The sequence below is a fragment of the Plectropomus leopardus genome, chromosome 18 (assembly GCF_008729295.1).
Source record: "Plectropomus leopardus isolate mb chromosome 18, YSFRI_Pleo_2.0, whole genome shotgun sequence".
NCBI classification, from domain to species: Eukaryota; Metazoa; Chordata; class Actinopteri; order Perciformes; family Serranidae; genus Plectropomus; species Plectropomus leopardus.
The window spans coordinates 9,110,930-9,131,506 of NC_056480.1; the positions used below are offsets into that span (position 1 = coordinate 9,110,930).

The 20,577-nt window shown below is 38.5% G+C and overlaps 1 protein-coding gene across 2 annotated transcripts in view; it reads left to right on the forward strand.

The window, feature by feature from the left end:
* The first annotated feature begins 848 nt into the window (after window positions 1–848).
* The window catches only part of LOC121957467 (sodium bicarbonate cotransporter 3-like), a 54,947-nt gene continuing 35,218 nt past the window's right edge, over window positions 849–20,577 (forward strand). The window contains exons 1-2 of one of the 2 annotated variants that reach the window (XM_042506043.1): window positions 849–996; window positions 20,057–20,138. In XM_042506043.1, the coding sequence (XP_042361977.1) occupies window positions 955–996; window positions 20,057–20,138 (124 nt within the window). In that variant the 5' untranslated portion in view covers window positions 849–954. Of the gene's footprint in view, window positions 997–7,785; window positions 7,948–20,056; window positions 20,139–20,577 lie in introns of those variants that run through there. The other variant, XM_042506042.1, reaches the window with a different exon arrangement.

Below are 20,577 nucleotides of genomic sequence, written 5' to 3' on the forward strand. Positions count from 1 at the left end.
AAAGCCACACCATTGTTTGATTTCTTTGTCCTTCTGTCAGTCTGTCTGGGTCCAGCATGATTCCTATCTATTTAAAAAAAAAAAAACTATGGTGGTGGCCACTTTGGTTAACATTTCCACCATATATAGGCCTACTTTGCCTTTAAGTAGCCTAGCTTTAGTTAGTTAAAAGGAAATTACCTGGCAAAATATAGAAAAATTATGAAGTATATACAGTTGGTTAAGTGGTAGTTGATGAGGTGGCCTACCTACTCCTATAAAAAAATAATAAAATAAATAAAATAAAATAAATAAATAGGCTAAATAATAATAAAATAAAATAAAACAAAATTAATTAAAATAAAAAAAATAAAATAAAATCCAACGGCATTTTGGCTGATAGGCAGGTATACAGTTAATAGCCAGTAAAAGAGGTGGGTATATCCTGTATACCTGTATATATATATTGTTAGCCTTTATTCAACCATATGGGCCCCCAAAATAAAAACCAAACAAGCATCATTTTCATATCCAGTTAATTTAAATATGAAACTTGGGAATCAAGACTTTGTAATAAAGTTGTATGTTTTTATACACTTCTCTTGTGTTCTACTTGCATTTAAATGATGGATGCAGAAACCGTCTCAGCAGGTTTAGTGTGGTAAAAAAAAAAAAAAAAAGAAAGAAAGAAAATCAGAACACAAAAAAGCCCGCTTGGGACTTTGACATAGAAAACAACTCCCGCCCCCATCATTACGTATTTAGATGTGATTGGCTGAGAATGCCGGTAATCGAACGCGAATTGGCAATCAATCACTGTCAATCAATTTAGGGGCGTGTCTTCACTGTGTCGTTAGGGAGAGCACAGCCAGTCTTCACAGTACACACAAGTGCCACCCGGCTCCGTCCTCTCCGTTTACCGACTGTGAAAAAAAAAGAGTTAACGGTGGGAAGAAGACCGGCGGCAGTTGAAAAATGGACGAACCGTCGGAACAAATGAGGCCCCTTTTGAGAACTGTGAGTACCCGCCCAGCCGTTAGCCCACCATTATTATTAGTGTGGCTCTTTGTCCGTGTTTGCCCCTTGTTTGCCAAGCAGCCGCAGAAGTGATGCTTGGGAGTCAGCTTCAGTGAGGCACCATCCGGCGGCGGCTATTGTTAGCCGGCTTTCCACTTCTGACACGTGGCACGGGTACAAGTTGGGTTCAGGTCCCTGGTTTAAGTCAACGAAAGCGTTCATTCAGATATATGTTGTGTTAAAGTGTGTTTTAATGCCGTGGTTTTTCACGTTTTAAGTCAGCTTTGTTTGTTTTCAGCTAGTTCTTGCTAATGTAGCCGAGCGCGAGCAGAGTCAAGGCTGTTCAGTGACGTTATTAACGTTATTGACCGTTGTTAACGTTAAATTAACGGATGCAAGTAAGTCTGGACGTTAATGTGCGCCCACGCACTATGATTGACCTAAACGTACACATAACTTACTATAAACATTCAGAGTTGCCTTAATAAGACTGACAAGAATGTCTGTGTTTAATTAACATTACATAGCTTTGTACCGGCATTGTAGCGTTTTCCCCCTAACGTTCAACAGGTCCACCTTTCCGTTACTTGATAATTTGTGTCCCGGCGAGTCAGTTGATAAGATCTGCCGGTACATTTACAGAAATAAAAGGCTCATTTGCGTATCAAATGCGCCCAAAATAGATCAGCCCTGTTGTGTGACATTTCCAAGTCAGGAAATGCTGCTAATTTTACTGTGAAAGCTTGTGCCACCGGAAAAAATAGACATGAAAGTGAAAGAGAGAATGTTTACACAATGGCAGACACGTGAGTTACAGTATCTACCTATTATTTTTTATTTTATTTCCTGAATTCACTCTTGTTTTGAGACAAGGACGTAGTGTCCATCAAATACTTTATTGTCTCACACATTTTTATTTTTAAATAAACATAAAATCATAGATAGACAGATAGTAACTTTATTAATTCTTTAGGATTCATAAAAACAGGAGACCCCCCCCCCCCCCACAGGAAACAATAAAAGAATAAAATATGGGCTTAAAAGGATACAAAAGTAAAAACCCCAAGAAAAAAAGAGCCATTCCATAAAATCATGGACTTTCACAATCACATTTTCCAGGCCAGCATAAGTCAAGAAATTAGTAAAAATCATTGAAAGTTTGGGGAAAATCATGGAATTTTGTTGTGTAATGAAATTAGTACAGTCATTCTATGGACAACCTTCCATTTAGAAAAAAACATGACAGCAAATTTATTTTCTGTAGTGTGTGAACATAATGTAGCCCTTATATGTGTAGATTTGCGATTGCGTACGTTTCTTCGATTTTCTTTCTGGGTGATGTTTGAATAACATTTGATTTGAATATGATAGCAATTATTAGTAAAGGATAAAAAGTGAAAGTATCTTTCTTTTTAATGTGTATTTTAACTGAGCTGTGTGTAAGACAGACCCACATCCTGTCTGCTGGGTGTAACTTTACAGTCACAGATGGGAGGATGAGCATCAAACACAGCAGTGTGAACACGTCTAAAAAAGAAACAGGTTTCAGATGCTAAGTTTAAAGTGCAGGATGACTTACTGACATCAATGCTGGTGTAGGGTTGTCCACTACTATGTTGGTGTTAGTGCCTATGAGGAGTATATGCGTCTGCTTGCGTCTGAGGAAACTTGACCCCTGGCTGCCCAATAAAAAGGAGTTGCTGGATAGCTGAAGTACTATATCAATGCATTCACTGTGGCATGTGTAACTGTTCACTCATCAAAATGCACATCCCAGAGAATATACAGTGGTTAGGCTTTGAGTTGGACATTCAGCACCAGTGTCTGCATGAGTCTGGTTTCAACAAGATTTTTTTTTGTCATTTTCAGGCTCACTGGTTGAGTCTTAAATGTCATGTTTAAAGTGAAACATTGATGTTATTGGGCTAAGAAATGGGTTTGAGCAGTGAGAATCTCATCTAAACTACAATGGAATAGTTATCTATTATTGTTTAGTTTGGCCTCAGCGTCTTTGTTCATTTCAAACAAGAACGGACACATGCTATGTAATCTCATTAAATGGTTGTTGTTCTGCTGCCTTTATGGCGCCGATTATCATCTCAGGCTCTATTTGTGGCATTTATAGAGCTGCTTAAATAGATTTGCTTCTTTGTTTAAGTGACTTGTATTAGAGATGAGTTTTCTTCTCTGCTCATGTGTTGCATGAGTGCTTAGTAGCCAAAGATTAAGCCTCTTGGTACCACCTTCTAATGGTGTGTTTGGTGTCATACTTGAGACACCAGTAGGGGTTGACAGATAATCAGTCTGGCCGATTACCAGGGCCAATATTTATACATTTTAGTTAGATATTTTGCAGATCATCTGTATCTGTGTTTTATTTTTATGATCGCAGTTAAACTGATTATTTAAAAAGTGCAAAGAAAGTGTCAGCAAGGGAGGAATTTTTACTTTGTAAAACCTCAGGGAACTTTTTTTTATCCAGTCATTTTTTTCTTAAATTTTCACTTGACTTTGTGAAAAAAGTTGCAGGGAACTTGCTGTATATGATGATGAAAGTTTTGATTAAACATTTGATAAAGGCATTTAAACAAACTTTTGTGTTAGATTGAATACTAACAAAGATTTTTATTTTTATTGTTAATGCATACTGGTCATTATGTCTCCTTGAGACATCTGATTGGTATCTGTATCAGCCGTGAAAAATCAATATCTAGTCCAAAGTCTGGCTTCATTTCACAAAGAACAAAGACAACAGCACCGCTTGAAATGTCTGTAAAATTAAGTAAGGGTGGAAACACCAGCAATATGCTAAAACATCTTTCTATGCAACATGTGCTTAAATTCTAGAAATGACATGAATTTGACACTGCACTCGTGAAATTGCTAAAACTGCTAAACTGCTAAATATCTGATGTTATCAATTAACATTAGCACAGTTAAACAGTGAGGCGTTTGCACATCTGAGTATTATGCATGCATTTTTTGAAAACTGTTTCTACACTGTGTTCAGATACAGAAATATGAAAACAAATGTGTTAATGCTGAAAACCTGCATAGGCCTTAGGGTTGCAGCAGTATAATAATTTTAAGGTATACCGCGATATGGAAGTTGACGGTTATCATACTTTGTACATTTGCGGATCTACAATATTGGAAGAAAATGCAGCTGGACAGTATTTTTTTTTCAAGAGGGAGACTTGTACACATACTTTCATTAAAAAATGTTTCAAGTCTGAATTATAGTGATGAAACATTTATTCAACCAAAACCAACCCTTCTGTTTTCATTCCTTCATTAATTCTTAAATACCGTGATACCGTGAAACTGCGATATTTTCTGAGATGGTTATTGTACCGTAAAATTCTCATACTGTTGCAAATATAGTATAAAACCAACCATAGTATAACATTTTATCAGTTCCCAGTCCTAATTGTTATAGCAGTGTTATAGTTTCGAACACCAGGATTCCCATTCTTTTTGTTTGGTTCATGCATCATAATTTGCTCATACACACTTTCTGAGACTTACAGTCACTCTTTATGGACTATTTGGCTCCACAGTGTGAGCGTTCATTAAATTTAACTTCAGGTGTTTGCTAGCATGCCAGGAAAAAAGGGATTTGTGCGTCCCGCTGTTCGACTAGTGAAAGAGGGTTTTAGTCTGGCCAGGAAAGGCTGTATGACCTGGACTATTATTGGCTCAGTGCAGTAGCACTTACTGCCAGGGATAGTGAGTGTTTTATGAAGCTTACTAAGTGTATAGCATGGCTTTGAATGGGTAATTACACCGAATGAGCTACTTTGCCAGTCTAATGGTGCTCTGTTCTGTTCAGCAGTACTATTAAGATAATACGATAAAAAATAACAAAGTCCCACCATATCCAGCTGTAGGCTAATTGGTGTACAAAACAAAGAGCCTGTTTGTTTATATTGACCCAATCTATTTACTACGAGAATGTAATATACTTTATGAAAGTCGGATGCAGGTGGCTAGTAGCTTGCTTGGTAGAGCAGGTGCCCCGTATGCAGGGACTGTGTCCTTGTTGCGACAGCTGAGGGTTAGATTCTGGCCTCGGCCCTTTGGTGCATGTGGCCACTCTTTCTTCCCTTTTCATGCTGTCACTGGCTATCCAATGAAAACAAAGAGCCCCAAAAATATATCTGAAAAAAAAGTTTATGGTCTCAATTAGAGCTGCATGATTAATCAAAAAAAAAAAAAAATCACAATCTCGATTCACACATCTATGCAATCTCATTTCCAAATAACACAGATTTACTCGCTCCTACTTCCCTATGCATTCCTGTGAAGTTGTAGCAGGTTAAAAAACGATATCTCCTGTTTTGGTTGATTCAAAAATAAAATCCATTAAATAACAAAACAAGGGACTTTTACATGAAAGAATGTTTAGGAAATCAAACGTCCACTGTTTTTCAACCGCATAAATCTCTGCTAGCTGCAAGGCTAATTTATACAATGGAAAAGCCATAATCCTGTGCTGTTAACATTAGCATGTATTTGTTATGAAAACATGTCCAGCAAGTGTTTTGTCTGTGAATCTTTTTTGCAAGAATCATGCAGCCCTAGTCTCAATTGCTAGTTTCAAGCATTCTTCAAGACAGCGTGATTTTTATTTTGTAAATGATGGACCTATTTAGAGTAAAATGTACAATAAAACAGGGTATGTTTTTTTGCGTGGCTACCTCATGATTGACAAGTCACTGATGGTGTCCTTGGGTTGTCACTCAGATCCACCCTTGCTCCTTCACCCTCTCGTCCAAATATGGTCACTTCTGGTTAAAAAAAAAAAAAAACAACAACGATAAAAACCATGATGGTACCAGCCAAAATGCCAAACCCAAGGCTCCGTAACGACAGTCCACAAATCAGCGTGTGACGTCACATTGGCCACGTCAACTTCTTTTAAGTGGTCTAAAGAGGATAGGGGAGAGTTTCATTCACATCTATTAGCCACCCACGTTTACAACTCATCAGAGGATTCAAACCAGCAGCATTTGATCACAAGCGTACTTGTCCTCTAGTTTACCACTGGGAGTAACAGACCAATGTCCTAAAGGTAATTTCATGATTGAAAAGACTGAAAAGCAGATCAAAATGCCCACGGTTCTACATGGCATTATGCCTCATTATGCCTTTGTCTACCATGTGTCCAGAGATGATTTTGAAGCTCATCCAATTACAGGAAAACTTAGAAAAGTCATCTAAGCCATTATGCTGTTAAGTGTGGTCTGAGTCTTGATGGTTGCTGTCTGAGTCTTGATGGTTGCACATAATGGCAGTTTAGCTTTCTGTTGGGTGGTGATATAACCTGGGAGGGGTAATGGATCTGAGACATTGAGAGGTTAATCTTTGATCCCTAAGCCTCTGTCTTGTGTGTAAACACTGGTTTGTACACGCAACCCTATGCAAGAAAAATCTTTCTGTCTCACCATACAGGAACTGAATGGCTATATGTGTGTATGTGTATGTTTATCCAGATGGTATGATTTTAAATACTTTCAAAAATACAGATGCTTCTTCTTGTATTGAGGTGAAGTATTGTATGTAGTGCACAATGGGCACCACACACAGATACCTTCATGTACTGTATACCCCGATAAAACGTCAGGGATTTACGAAAGTATGTAAAAATTAGGGCTATACACAACTCAAAATTATGTCAGTAGAATCGGATTTGGCTGTTTAATATGACTAGTAAACTCAGGGGTGCAAACTTGTAACTATTTGGAAAATATTGCTGTTTGGAATTCAAATTGGGTAATTTGTGTAGCCAGACACACACTGTATTTCCATGATGCAGAATTGCTCAGTTGTAAAATATATTGAAAATGATTTACTAATTTTAATGCAAGTAGCTGACCACAAAGAACCATGAACAGAAAGAGACTGTTTGCCCAGGGCAAAATATGAATTACATTTTTCCACAGACTGCATCTATTTTTTCAGTAACAATACTACAAATACGGCTCTGTTTCACTTTTTTCTTATGGATGCATGTAGTTGGTGGTGGTATGTCAGTGCACTGGATTTCACATACAGTACCGCTTTGTACCACCGGTATACTAATAATGCACATCATTATAGCACTGCCTCTTACTTTCACTCTTTATTGAAACTGGAACCCTAACTTGGGCAGCTCTTGCAGAGCTATTAAGGCATCTTAAGGTACCACCTCTTGTGTCTGGACTTGTCTGATATCTAGAGGTACAGATTTCAGGAATGTCCTTTTGCCGTACTCATGTGACACACATTCTTGTTGTGGACAGGAAACAAATGAGCCATAGTTCTTTGTAAAATCACAGGTTGTTGAGAGACATATCCAACCTTCAGGCTGTGAGAGGGTTTGTGAATGTCAAAGTCAAAGACATGGAAGCTTTTTGAATCTTAATGAATACACAGGCTATCTGTCCTTTTTCTGCTCATTGCACCCCCTGAGGAATGCAGAGCTCACACGTGTGCTTGTTTCTATTTATCTGTGTTAGGGGGTGGGTCTTCATTTGTGACCTGAATACCTCAGCGGGTGAGCATTTGAATGTCCTCCAAATGTGTGTGTATGTCCTCCATGGGGTGGTGTGTATGGGTGCGTTTTTAAGCTCTTGGCTGGGCAAATAAAATATTCATGGTGGCATGGTGGGATTGGCTGCTGAGCAAAGAGCGGGCTGACAGGATAGAGCAGAGCACTGTGTGTTCAGAAGCATCTCTCTCTCTCTCTCTCTCTCTCTCTCTCTCCTCCTGTCTCTGTATAAAGAGATGAGCAGAGGAAGAGGGAACAGACGAGTGCGACAGTGTCTGTTAGTGCTTAGCTTACACACACCTTCTACAACAGAGATAGCCATCAGAAAGAGGGAACTGGCCGACGTCCTTGCTGCCTTTGCTTTTGCGGATGTTTTAGTCTAAATGGATGAACAGAGCGAAGGGGAGCATGTGCTTACGGTACGTCTAGTCCTCTGTGTGTGTGTGTGTGTGTGTGTGTGTGTGTGTGTGTGTTTCATGTGTGCCCCACTGTTAGTGTTCCACACTTGAACAGGATCCAGTGGCTCTGTGTGTGCAGCATTATTGGTGTGTTTTCTATTGGTTTGTCCTCTTGTGTTCTTTTACGGTAGAGTGGAGCGGTTTATAAGAATGAATGGGGCAGGTGGTCAGTACAGAGAAGCTGTTGCCTCATCGGACGTGACTCTTGAAATGGAAACGTTTCCTTTCAACTCTTTAATCGCCTCAAGGAGCAGGAAAGAGATGAAGCCGACAGAGACAGTTATGGCTGCTTGAAGGAGCGGGACAAGGAGAGCAGGAAGGAGGAGAGGAGAGAGACAAGGAGTGTGAGGAAGAGGAGGGTGAAAAATGGCTCTGCCAAGGTAGCAGAATACAAACAAGGTGCATGCTGTCAGTAGAGATGGCATTTATTGACTGGAGTGAAATTAAACGCAATACCTTTTTACATTCAGTCTAGCTAAAATTAAAAAATTGCAAAAATTACTCTGCCCAGAGCGGGAGCTATGCGCAAGGAGGTACTGGTGTAATCAGGAGGAAAACATTTGTGAGGCAGAGACGGGGGATGGTTTCCATCTTTGTGTTTTTGTGTTTGTCTGCAAAGTCTGTGCATCTTTGGGAGTATTGATTTCATTAGATGGAGACTGTTTGTTTTCCAACATTTCTGCTCAATGAGATTTTCTTCCCAGCTGTTGAAACTATGAGATTAAACTATATCTTCGCTCAGACATTAAATACAGGACACAAGCTTCTGACTGCCTCTGCCTTCTTAGTTTTGTCCTGTTCACACATGGCAAGGATCTAGGGAGGTAAATAATTTAATGGATAGTCAGCAATAGTCAGCAAAATATAGCTGCCTGGTCAAATTATAGAATTTATCTCTGGGTGTACATTTGTACAGCACATGCCAAGTACCATGGATGTTCGCGCCTTCCTGAAAAACACTTTCCAAAATAATTAGTCTATGATTCACTTCCCTTGTATGATAGCATCTTTCAATTTTTGATTAAAATTTTTTGTCAGTTTTAAAGGCTATTACAGTGTTAGGCTACTGAGTCTTGATTTGTAAAGATCAACAGATCATAGGTTTTATGCCCTAAAAATTGTCATTTACATTTTCAGATTTTTTTTTTTAATTGTGGGCTACATGTTAGTCTTGTCAGGATACTGAAATTTCAAACTTTGATTCTGTACCTTGAAAAACATCCATATTTGATACCATTTTTGAAATTTACACTGAGGGCATATTATTGAAAATTATATAGAAATTTAACAATACATGACTGTGAAGACTTTTTCTTTCTTGGTTAGGAATGTACTCACTACTGGACTGTTGTAAATATTCACAATAATAATTTTTTTTTTTACATTAATGAAAACAATTTGAACACAACACATTTGAAAGCTTTTTTAACACACATTAAAAAAGCCAATAAAATGCAAGTAAAAAACTTGGATGACAGAAATGCAATATGATATGCGTATGTTTTCTGTAGTGTACAATCTCCTGAAAATAAGAATTGTTGAGTTTTAGTTATGTTGCCCCGCCATGTTTCTACAGACGCCCAGAATGGACAAACCAAGTACTGGCTCTAGATAGGCCTGCTTGCGCTACTGTAGTTAGAATTCCGGCTGCAATGAGAGTGTCAGAAAAACACTGATTTTTAAAAAAACTTTTTAAGGTAAATCTGCTTTATATGCTAGTTTTACTGGTTTTAATCAATTATTCCTTTGGTTTTGAAGAAGAGACCTCTGTGGAAAACGAAGCTTGCTGTAAAAACCTCCTGAACACTGATGGAATTCTAACAGGGAAAAGTTTCAGCAGGTTGCAGTCTCCTATCCTCATCTCTAGATGCCACTAAATCCCCATAAATCCTGCATACTGTACCTTTAATGTAATTAACATAATTTGGTGAGTGGCCATCAATAATCTCACAAATGTCTGTTTCTATTATCTTCCTGTTTTCAAACATAATTTAATTGGTTACATCATTCAAAAGTAATTGGCAGTAAAGGCATGTCAGTGTTCTCATCCTTAGTATGTAATTGTGCATTTTGGCAGTGTGAGACAGAGACATTGGGTAATCTCGAGGGACAGGTCTCTCACTATGTAACACCTCTCTTACGTCAGTCTCTATTGATTGGATCAGGTCCCAGTAAAGCAAAGCTGGCAAGACACTGAGATTAGAGGGAACCAGGCCTGTTGGCTTGTTGGGTGGCTCGTTGTTTTAATTCTCTGTCTGGTTGGCTGACGAGATGTTTGGCTGCTGTGAGCTTAAATCACTCCCACACAAACGTACTAACAGAAGTGAGGTTAACCTACATGTTGTTAATGACTTTAATGTGTAAAAAAAAAAATGCAAAGCGGAAGCAATTTGCCCATCAAGCGAAAATTGATTGCTAATTACTTTTTATTTATCAGTCAAACATTTGAATTAAAAAATGCAACATGAAACATTTTCTGGTTTTAGCCTCTAAACTGTGAGGACTGGTTGATTTTAATAGTCTTCATATGTCATTAAAATAAATAGCTATCAGTTGTGCAAAACAAGCAATTTAAATTTACCACATTTAACTATGGAAAGTTGTGATATGCAATTTTTTTGTGGCATTTTATTGACAAAAAGTTAAAGGTACCCTGTCAAGCTCATGTTTTGTTTGTTGTGTGCATGTGCACCAAGTTACACATGCACATGTGCAATGGTGTCACACTATCCCACTGATCTACAGGTGGCGGTAATGCGCTAAGATATGCAGAAAGAAGAAACTGCTTTCTAATGAGCAAGGATGTAAACAATGCTGGATTTAACTTAGGAACTTTACAGGAGTTTATGAGGAAGGTTTAAGGATACACGGAAACTGCATTTTGTTAACTAACACTGAGTGTAAGCAAACAAGAAAACTCACAATGTGTACTGTTCCAGAGAGTAAGGCATTGTAAAGCATCACAACAAAGTTATTTCATACAGCACAACCTACTGCAGCCCCAAAAATTGCCATAGATTTAAATACAATGTCTATATCTTGATTACAAACACCTGTGTATACAGTCTTTAACAACTTTACAAGTCTATCTTGAGCTCAACCATGCGCCTATTTAACATGAAAGTCCTTAGATAAAGTTCAATGGTGAGTTCAAACAGTATTTTCCTTGCGATTGCATGAACACATGGTAAGCCTGGTGTTTACTCTTAAAGGTTCTTGTGAAACACAAATCCTCATCCGTGCATAATACCCAACACATTGGTGAATTTACCTCCTAAGCTGCTGTAAAAGCCAGAAAATCTTTATATACAGACTCACGTACAGCAATGATTTTACCAGCCCTTTATCCTTCATATACAACATGAAAACATTATAGTGAGAAATTTTGTATTAGCATTTTTCAAATTAATATGAATGAATTCATTTTGCGCTATCTAGCACACAATAGGTCTGTATTTCTGTCTTTATATGCAGCTGTTTAAATTATTGAACAGGTTTTTGACAAGCAATCACAGAAACAGTTTTTCACCAAATGTATGAAATTCAGATTGCTAATGGTTTTAAAACTGCATCAGATTGAACTGACTTTTGGGGTTTTATGGGCTGCTGCCACTACATTGGCTTCCACCTAAATCCTCTCCCAGTGCCTACATTGAACACATTAAACCAGCCTTGTTATTGACTGGTCTTCTCAGTTAATTTCTACAATTTTTGGATCCATGTTTTGGTGGTGAAGCCTTCATTTCAGCTCTCTGTGGAGAAAACTAAATCTTAACTTTTACAGCAACATTTCAAGTCTGTAGGCGGTGAGTGTTTCATGCTTAAAATACAATAAAATGTAACTATGAAACTTAGAGCAACTGGGGTCATTTCGGCCCACTTGATATCATCTTTTCACAATTGTATTGGACTTCATATTGTTGTTTGCTGACTGATCTGGTTGGGAGCAGATATGTTAAGGTTATTGTGAAGAACGTGAGAGTTGCAAATGAACCGAAAGGAAAGTGTTTGATATTGGTGATCCTCCACAGACTTTCACACATTTTATTATTGTTGTCTGGGAACAGCATTCCCACAAGAGACCCGTGTGAGAATGAATAGAGGATGAGGGGGCAGGATTGGACAACAGAAAGATGAGAAATGATGAAGAGTGACACTCTTTATGGTTTGATTGTGTTGGCACTTGGCAGGTTGCCTGGTGCTGTTGCCTAGCTCTCTCTGATTGTTATTTGAAACCCACTCTGTACTCGTCCACATTAAATTTGTCTCCTCTAAAGTGTATTGAGCACAGCCAGGCAGGGCTTATCTAACACCAGACTCCATGCATGCTTTCAGTTCTCCCGATCTTGGACTACAAGTGACGTAATGTTCCCTGGTGGCATTGAGGGACTTCTGATCAGAATTTCCCACCACGCTCGACATCTGTTATGTCAGCGGTAGGTGGAGCAGAATGTGACACGTACTATGAGTAATGTTTCTGATATTTGGCAGTAGGTTTATGAAAAAAAAATTAATGCATTCATCATTCATTCATATTTTTAAATGAATACAAATCTAAATGTGTCATGTGGTGAGTTAGCTAGTAGCAAGTTAACTTTTGAGGAAATATACTTTTTTTTTTTAAAAATGTGGCAACAATGTGGGCTAAGTGCAAACTATGGGTTTAAAGTGAACAACTAATTTATAAAGGAAATATTTGATAATAAATAATAATTGGAAATAAATAAATCCTACATAAAAAAAGCTTTCTAACCTTCACTTTTACCTGCACTGCCTAGTGTAACTGCAGCACATGTTTCGTACTGTTCATACTGTACATATCTAGCGTATTCGTATCCTCCCTTTGCCATTTAATCCATTCTATATTTATTCTTTATACCCCTGTTCATTCTGTGTATACTCTGTTCTGCACTTCTGGTCAGATGCTAAACTGCATTTCATTCTCAGTACCTGTGCTCTGCGCAATGATGATAAAGTCGACTGATTAAAAAAAAAAAAACAACAACAAAACCAACAAAAAGTGGTAACAGCCGGCAAACAAAACTAGCAAATACTTTAAGGTTAACAAGCTATGAACTGCATACTTTGCTTGAGGCTACTATCTGCACCTGGTTAACTGAAATATCATAAAAATAGAACATATATGTACTTTTGAAATGTCATCACAAATGTAGTCTTTTGGCCACACAGTAGTGTTGGCAGTAGTGTAGGCTGCACATGGCAGAATGCACTGTGCATCCAGTGGGTTGTAATTTCACTGAATTCTCTTTTATTTGATGTTGGCAAATTATCTATGTGATAGAAGAGTGGGTTGCTGAATATTGTGCATGTTTACTATTCATTAAAAAGGGCAAAGTTTGAACTGAAACATGCCATAAGACCAACTATCACTTGATTACGTGTATTTTACCACTATACAAGTTCACTATTATAAGGTATGTTTTTTATATTGAAATTGTGCAACAATTCCCAGAATTTCCAAGCTTTCCTGGAAATTTTCTGCAAATTTACCAAAAATTTTCCAACCCTTTGTAACCTGATGTGGTAGCACTCATGCCTTAGTGGACACTGACAGGTCAGGAAACACTATGCATGCGTTTACACCTGCAGACCTTTCTGGATTAAGCTCTAACCATGGATCCATTTGAATTTAATGTTTCCATCTTTGTAACTTGATCACAATCTGACCTTTATTTGGCAGTCTAGTTACTGCTGTATTGATCCAGACCTGCTTGGATAATCTGACCTGCAGCTTTGCTATCACTCAATAGTTTCAGACAGGTTTGGTTGCATATTTAAAACAAACATCACAGAATCAGTAAGTGCTGGGCACATATAGTCTGGCTTTTTTTTTTACTGTGTAGATGCAGCCAGAGACACATCTGCCATCATCAACATCATCTGTTGATGTCACTACATGATAGCTTTTCTTACTCAGCTGGCAGTTCTGCTGCAAACCCTCCCCACTGGCACTGCTCCTGTAGCCACAGCTGTGATTTGAAGGCATAATGGCCAATTGCCTCCCTGGCCTGGGGGCTGTGGGTGATAGACTGGGGGTTTATTTTGGACAAAGCTATGTGACAGGTTGCATCATGTGCTCTTAAAATGTACCGAGCAACGTGGGGTCGAGGGCACAGCAGACTTTAACACGTGCATATACTTCACAGGCATGATGACAACATGCATACAATACACGCACAAAAAAACATGTAAACAACTTTGTATATGGTAAAATGCACAGATTTGTGTAAGTGGTATTTTAAGAAGCTTAAGAATAAGACGATACTCAGGAAACAGGAAAAGGTTCACACAAGTTTTGTACGTCCTGCTTATAAAGATTGGTTCATGTGATATCAGTGGGAAGTTAGTTAGTTTTTTTAATTGATATCGGTCCTAAATTGGCATATTTTTCTTATTTTATTCCACTACAGAAGAGACTTGATGATCAATGAAATAAGTTGGGGAAAGAAAGTGGATGTATTGATAACGGTATACGTTATCGGTCAAATTAGTTTTGAAATATTGCCATGTTGGATATCAACAAAAAATCCAATATCGTGCACCCCTAGTTTACACCTACATAGGTAGCGGATCCTCATCCACTGAGATTACCATGTCTCAACTCCATGTTTCTACAGTAGCCCAAAATGGACAAACCAAACACTGGCTCTAAATAGGGTCATTTCTTTTTTGTATCTGCCACCATAGTTAGCATCCCCTCTTGAACAACAGCTTCAGAACACTTAGATTTTTGAAGTAACCCTGCTTTATTCCGTATTTTTACTGGTTTAAATCACCTGGTCCTTTTGTTTTAGTTAGGAAGAGACCCTTAAAAAAATTTGAAACATCCTGAACTATGAACACAGTAGGAATTTCAACCAGGAGAAGTTTCAGCTGATTGCAATCTATAGTCTTCACTGCCAAATCCCCCCTAAATACACACTGTTTCTTAAAGTTAAAAGTAATTACACCACACAGCAGTCAGAAATCTATTACAGATGTTTGAACTTCAGCAATCTCCACGTTTCAGCTAGTGTAACTGATGGACCAAGATGTTAGCTTTCTGTCCTGACGATTGCAGCTGAACATCCAGTCCCTCCGTCACTAATGACCATGAGGGACCAGTCCAATTTTAGTCACCCTTGATCAGTTTCACCCACCCGTAGTGTGCTGTGGGGGGGATGAACTCCAGTTACTAGAGAGAGATTAATTTCTTCTTGCTGCTCTTCTCCCTGCAGCTGAATTATTACTGCTCCTCATCAAGGCACTGTCAGAGAGCAACACTGCTCATTATCATGCAAATCCACTTGCAACTGAGAAACATGCGCACATGCACGCAGGCACACACACACACACACACACACACACACACACACACACACGTACATACAGGCTTACAAACGCACACAGACACAATCACAGATGGCATCACTCATCGTAGGTGGGGTTCAAACAGGGGAATGATTATGGTAATATATGTGTGGAAACCTGAATGTCATTGAAGACATATTCGCAGTAGTAAGCCAGCAATGAAACGGGGAAAGCAGAAGGTCATAGAGTATGTGCTTTCTGTCAGAATAAAACCTTAGTGTGGCAAGTGGAAATGACTGCATGTTGTGGCAGACACACAAGGCCCTGATATCATCCATGTATCATGTATCTTTTCATCATGTGGCTGTCATCATCACCTTTTGTTTCCACACTCCCCTGCTAAGCAGCAGTGCTTCTCTGTGATTGGCTATAAGGATTCAAAGGATCATCCAATTGGGGATTGTGTTGTGTTGAACGTTGTTGGTGCACAAGCCAGGAGAGCGGTGCATTTGTAGTTGTTGACATGCGGTGTCTGATCGTGTTATAAAAAAGTGGATATCTTTGATCACTTTGAACTCAGTTGAAATATGAAGAAATTCATTTTTAGTTTCATAAACAGTATTCTGCAGCCTTACCCAATCTGTATTGAATCATAAGCTGGCAAATAGACTGGACTTAAAGAAACTATAAGACAGGATCAAAACTACAAGCCTGGATGTCACAAATGTACTATCATATATCCCTGTTTCAGCCTGTTCTTATCAGCCTGGTGATTTGAGCCAACATAAGCTCACTGCCAGCCTTTGGTGTTTATGACGCTATATGAATGTGTTTCTAAAATAAGCTTTTCCTTCATGCTCACAATACACTATGCCTGGTTGAAAGGACACACAGATCATAAAGCCATGCTGGCCTGACTTCTAGTGATTCTCTCTGTGTGGTCTTGGAGAACAGCTGGACGTATTAAGTTCCTTAGAGGTGCGAAATTGTCATTTCTCACAAGGGTGGCCTGGCAGTGTGTCACATATGTTTTTGATTGGAGTGATTTGACATTTCATGTGTTTGTTTGTTGATTGGGGTGCTAGTTATGGTGGTAGCAGGGGTATGGTGTAATTAGATGAGAAGAAGCCAAGAGATTCTGGTATGTCATTATTTTTGTGGCCTTGGGTGACATTGATATCAGTAGCTTTATTCTAATAGGGGACCCACAGTGACTTCTCCCAGCAATTTTATTTCCGTTTTGGCCACACATGAAACAGTAATTGGAGATGGTTGTGTCTCTGTGGCTAACTTAAATTCTCTGGCACTTGAGGAGCAGACAATCTGGTTTTTGTCTGTCTGTGTGTGTCTTACACTTCTGTCTGAGAACCAGTTTTGAGTTTCAAACTGAACCAAGTTAAGTGTAGTTTAAAGGTTAGAGTTAAGATTGGGCTAACTTTAGTTTAAATGTTTAAGGTTAAACGGATGGTGCAGATCCTTTGAAGTTGTGTTGTATGAGGTACTTATTCATAGTTGATGTATCACATACAATAGATTTCCGTCGGCACACCCCCGTTTTAGAGAAGCAGGCAAGAGTCCAACATGGAAGATTAGCAAAGTACTGCTATGAAGGGGTCTGCAACAAAATGTATTTTAACCACCTTAAAAAAATCTGTTTAAGTTTAAACTAGGCTAGCTCATTTTTCATAACTTACTGAAATTTTACCAGGAAATACAGTATATGATGATATAAGTGTGCACTACCAACCCCTCCTACTTACTCTCAGCTTTTCAAACTAATAAATACACAGCGAAAAGTACAAAATGTTAAAAGTAATATTCTAACGTGTATTTTCCTTATCAACCAGAAATATACAACTGTACCCCTTTGAATTCAACTTTCTCTTGGTCACAGAAGACTTATGAGGCTTAATTGCCTCATTAACTCATAAAACACACTTCGTTCAGACTCCACAGAAACAAAATAAGTCATCTAAACTGTCTTGGTTACTCTTGGTGGTAATCTATTTAGTAAGTCCACTGTTTCAACAATCACCAGTTTTGTTTGGTCAAAATAAATCCCTAATTTACCAAGTTAGATGTATACTGTTATACTGTGATGCAGCCCAAGATATTGCTAAACATCGGCCTTTAAAGGGATGACTTCGGATTCACCAAAGTCATGCAATAACACAAGCTAACCGATCAATAATGCAATAGATCAGCAGCTCCTGTGTTCAATGAGTCGCTAGACTGTTTTTTTCCTGTTGTTTTCAAAGAGTCTGTTGAGTCTGACAAGAGCATAGATGGGGAACTTAAGCCATCAACTGCTACCCCGTCAGAATGGACTTTCTCAAGGTGGCTGAAATACATTTTGCAGTACATTGCTTGACTTTCTTGGTGTGGGTTCTTTTCTGCTTCTCCAAACTGGAAAAACCTCCAAACCGACCGTCATATTCTGTATGTCATGTGTAGAGTATAGATAAGAACCCCATACAATCTCAATCCACATAATCTGAAGTATCCCTTTGAGCATGTACTGCTGATTTTTAAGACTGCAGTGTGGGGTTGAGGGATGAGTGTCCTCACAAATATAGTAATTCGCTGCATGTGTTTTGTTGCAGTAATTATTGTTTCTAAGGCATTATAATTTGATAAAGAATATTAATAATATGCACCTTTGCTACCATCTATCCTGACAGCTTTATGTCTCCTCTAATTGGATCTTTCTATCTCTTGATGTTTCTGTGAGATTGATATCAGGCTAATTATTTTCTCTGAGGTCGTAACCTCTCTTTTTAATGAGTGTAACCAGCCTATCAGTGTTGCTATGAAACTCGACCTTTTATGGCATGGACCATAACAACGAATTTGTTTTCCACTACTGACTAATTAGTATGAGAAACGGCACATATATAAACCCTCTTGAGATGTTAATGATATCATGCTGCATCATACAGAACAAGTTGTTTAAAGAAACCCAGCAGAGGTTAGTGTAGTTGATAAACTATGCTGTTATCACATCTGCCAAATCTAACCTGTTTGTCAGAGTATTTTATTGTGTTCTGGACTCAACCAAGAAATGGTTTATCAGTCTAATCATGAAGTACACTTAATTATATTTTCTTCCAGATCATGGTTTGAGTCGTTGCTCTTCACTGTGGTGTGAAAATGGGCTGTCGGTGTTGGCCATCTGTGAAACCAAAGTGCTTTGTTTGCTTTACTCCCACACATAAAGCCAGAGCTATGGAGCTATGGTCATTTGGTATTGTAATCAACAGGTGCTTAACATATTTGGAGGAAATGTAGACTCTCCATGCTGTGTTCCCACCAGTCTGATCACAGCCAAGCCGATCTTGGTCAATATACTTGGCTTAGTGCCAACACTGTCTGAAAAAACTGTTGTCTGATAGAATCAGGGTCCTTTTTCTGCTCTCCTAGTTTCTGACATTCTCACCAACTCAGACATCTAGCTTATTCCTTTGTGACGACAGTCTATTAGAGTTCTTCAAATAGATACTAAAGCTGATTCTTCATATTTATCATCTATGCTAGGAATAATGTTTGCAGCCAATTTCACAAACTACTGGACCACGTAGACTAACATTTTGTATGCACATTTATAGGTCCCATCATCACACCAAAATGTGTTGCTAGGAAAGTGTCGCTAGAGAAACGTCGCTAGCAAAACCATTGTTTCCTTATGGTACAGCGTGCCTGTTGGGCATTCCTCTCTTGCTGCTGCATGATGCGTTTTTCCTGGCAGTTTTTGGGCACACATAAAAAGTTAAAATGTTTTCATCTTTTCCACTCAAAGCAGAGTCGCACCACTCATTTATGTCACTTCAGGCCAGGCGCATGCAGTATATGCACGCAGTGTGCACACAAGCAGTATACGTACGCGGCCCTGCTCCACAGGTGCTCCCAGCTGATTTTCAGATGCACTTCCAAGGCGTTTTTGAAGTGGTTGTGCTCAGCGAGATGCATCTTGGTGTGATCGCCCCCCTATGACTGTATGCTCAAGGATCTCTCATGGTTGCGATGATTCACAATTGTTGCAAAACTTGTTTTATTGACTGTTTTATACCATCATTTGCTGCTGACTCAAGTCCTCATAAAAATGACAAAGCAAAAAGCATTTACGACAAATGGCTCAGGCAATAAACAACACACTTTAATAAAATAAATAAATAAACGCTTTCTTTTTGTTTGGTCATATTTTTAACAGGAGGGTCAGTGGATGAATTCCTTCCTCGATATGGTATGATTCACTTAAGTTTTGAAAAATATCAGATTGGGAAAAAAATCATTTTGTTATCTTTGCTGCCATCTTGACTGTGAAGGAGCTGGTAAGGACAATTCCACTGGGTGCAGCTGTGCCGCATGTATTATCTTGAGTAGCTGCTATCAGTTCTGGTGATTGCCTGGCAAAGATTTGCACTCTACTGAGTGCACTTTTCTAGTTTCAGTCTGTCATTGTTTCTAACATTTTGCTCCATTCTGGTGATAAAACATCTTATTGAATGTCTGTGTGTATCTGCTGTGTTATTAGCAAAATGCAAGGAAGAAATGTTCTCAAAGGTTTTTATGTCCTGATCTTTCTCATCCACTGGTATTTCCCCAAGACCAATACTTTTCATGTTCAGTGAGCTGTAGAAATATGTCTCTATATAATGTATGTAATTGTATATATAATTGTTATAATATTATATAAGCCAAAAAATCAATGTGCACATGATACTCATATTTCTTCTGTCTCTCTCCCTCCTGTCATTCTCAGGGTCTAGATGAGGAGGCAATAGTTGACCATGGGAAGACCAGCTTCACCACGCACACAAACTATGAAAAGGAAGATTTGGAAAGTAAGTTTAAAGCCACCCAGACTGGATGATTTGTGTGTTCATGTGTTCATTTGTCTATGTGATTTTTTTTTTCAATTGATGAAAAGGGTGATAATCAAACCAGAGGACATAAAGCTGAAACCTGAGCATGATTATGTTGCCTTTTCTATTTCTGTTAAACCAATGCTTTATTTTATTTTCATTCATTAACTTGTTGCTGATCACTTTAAGTGTGACTCACCAGGCTAAGTAGACTTAAGACGCTTTGGTCCCTTAGGATGGGATTTTATTGTTTTTGAGATTTAGCACAATGGCTTGGATCATTAGTTTGCTGTCAGCTGATGCGCAAGTTCAGGCATCGGATTTGGATCATCACTAGATGGAGTCTAACATCTAATGAAGTGTCAATGCAGCTCAGGTGTAGCCACACCACAGATGCTATTACCACCCTAATATCTCC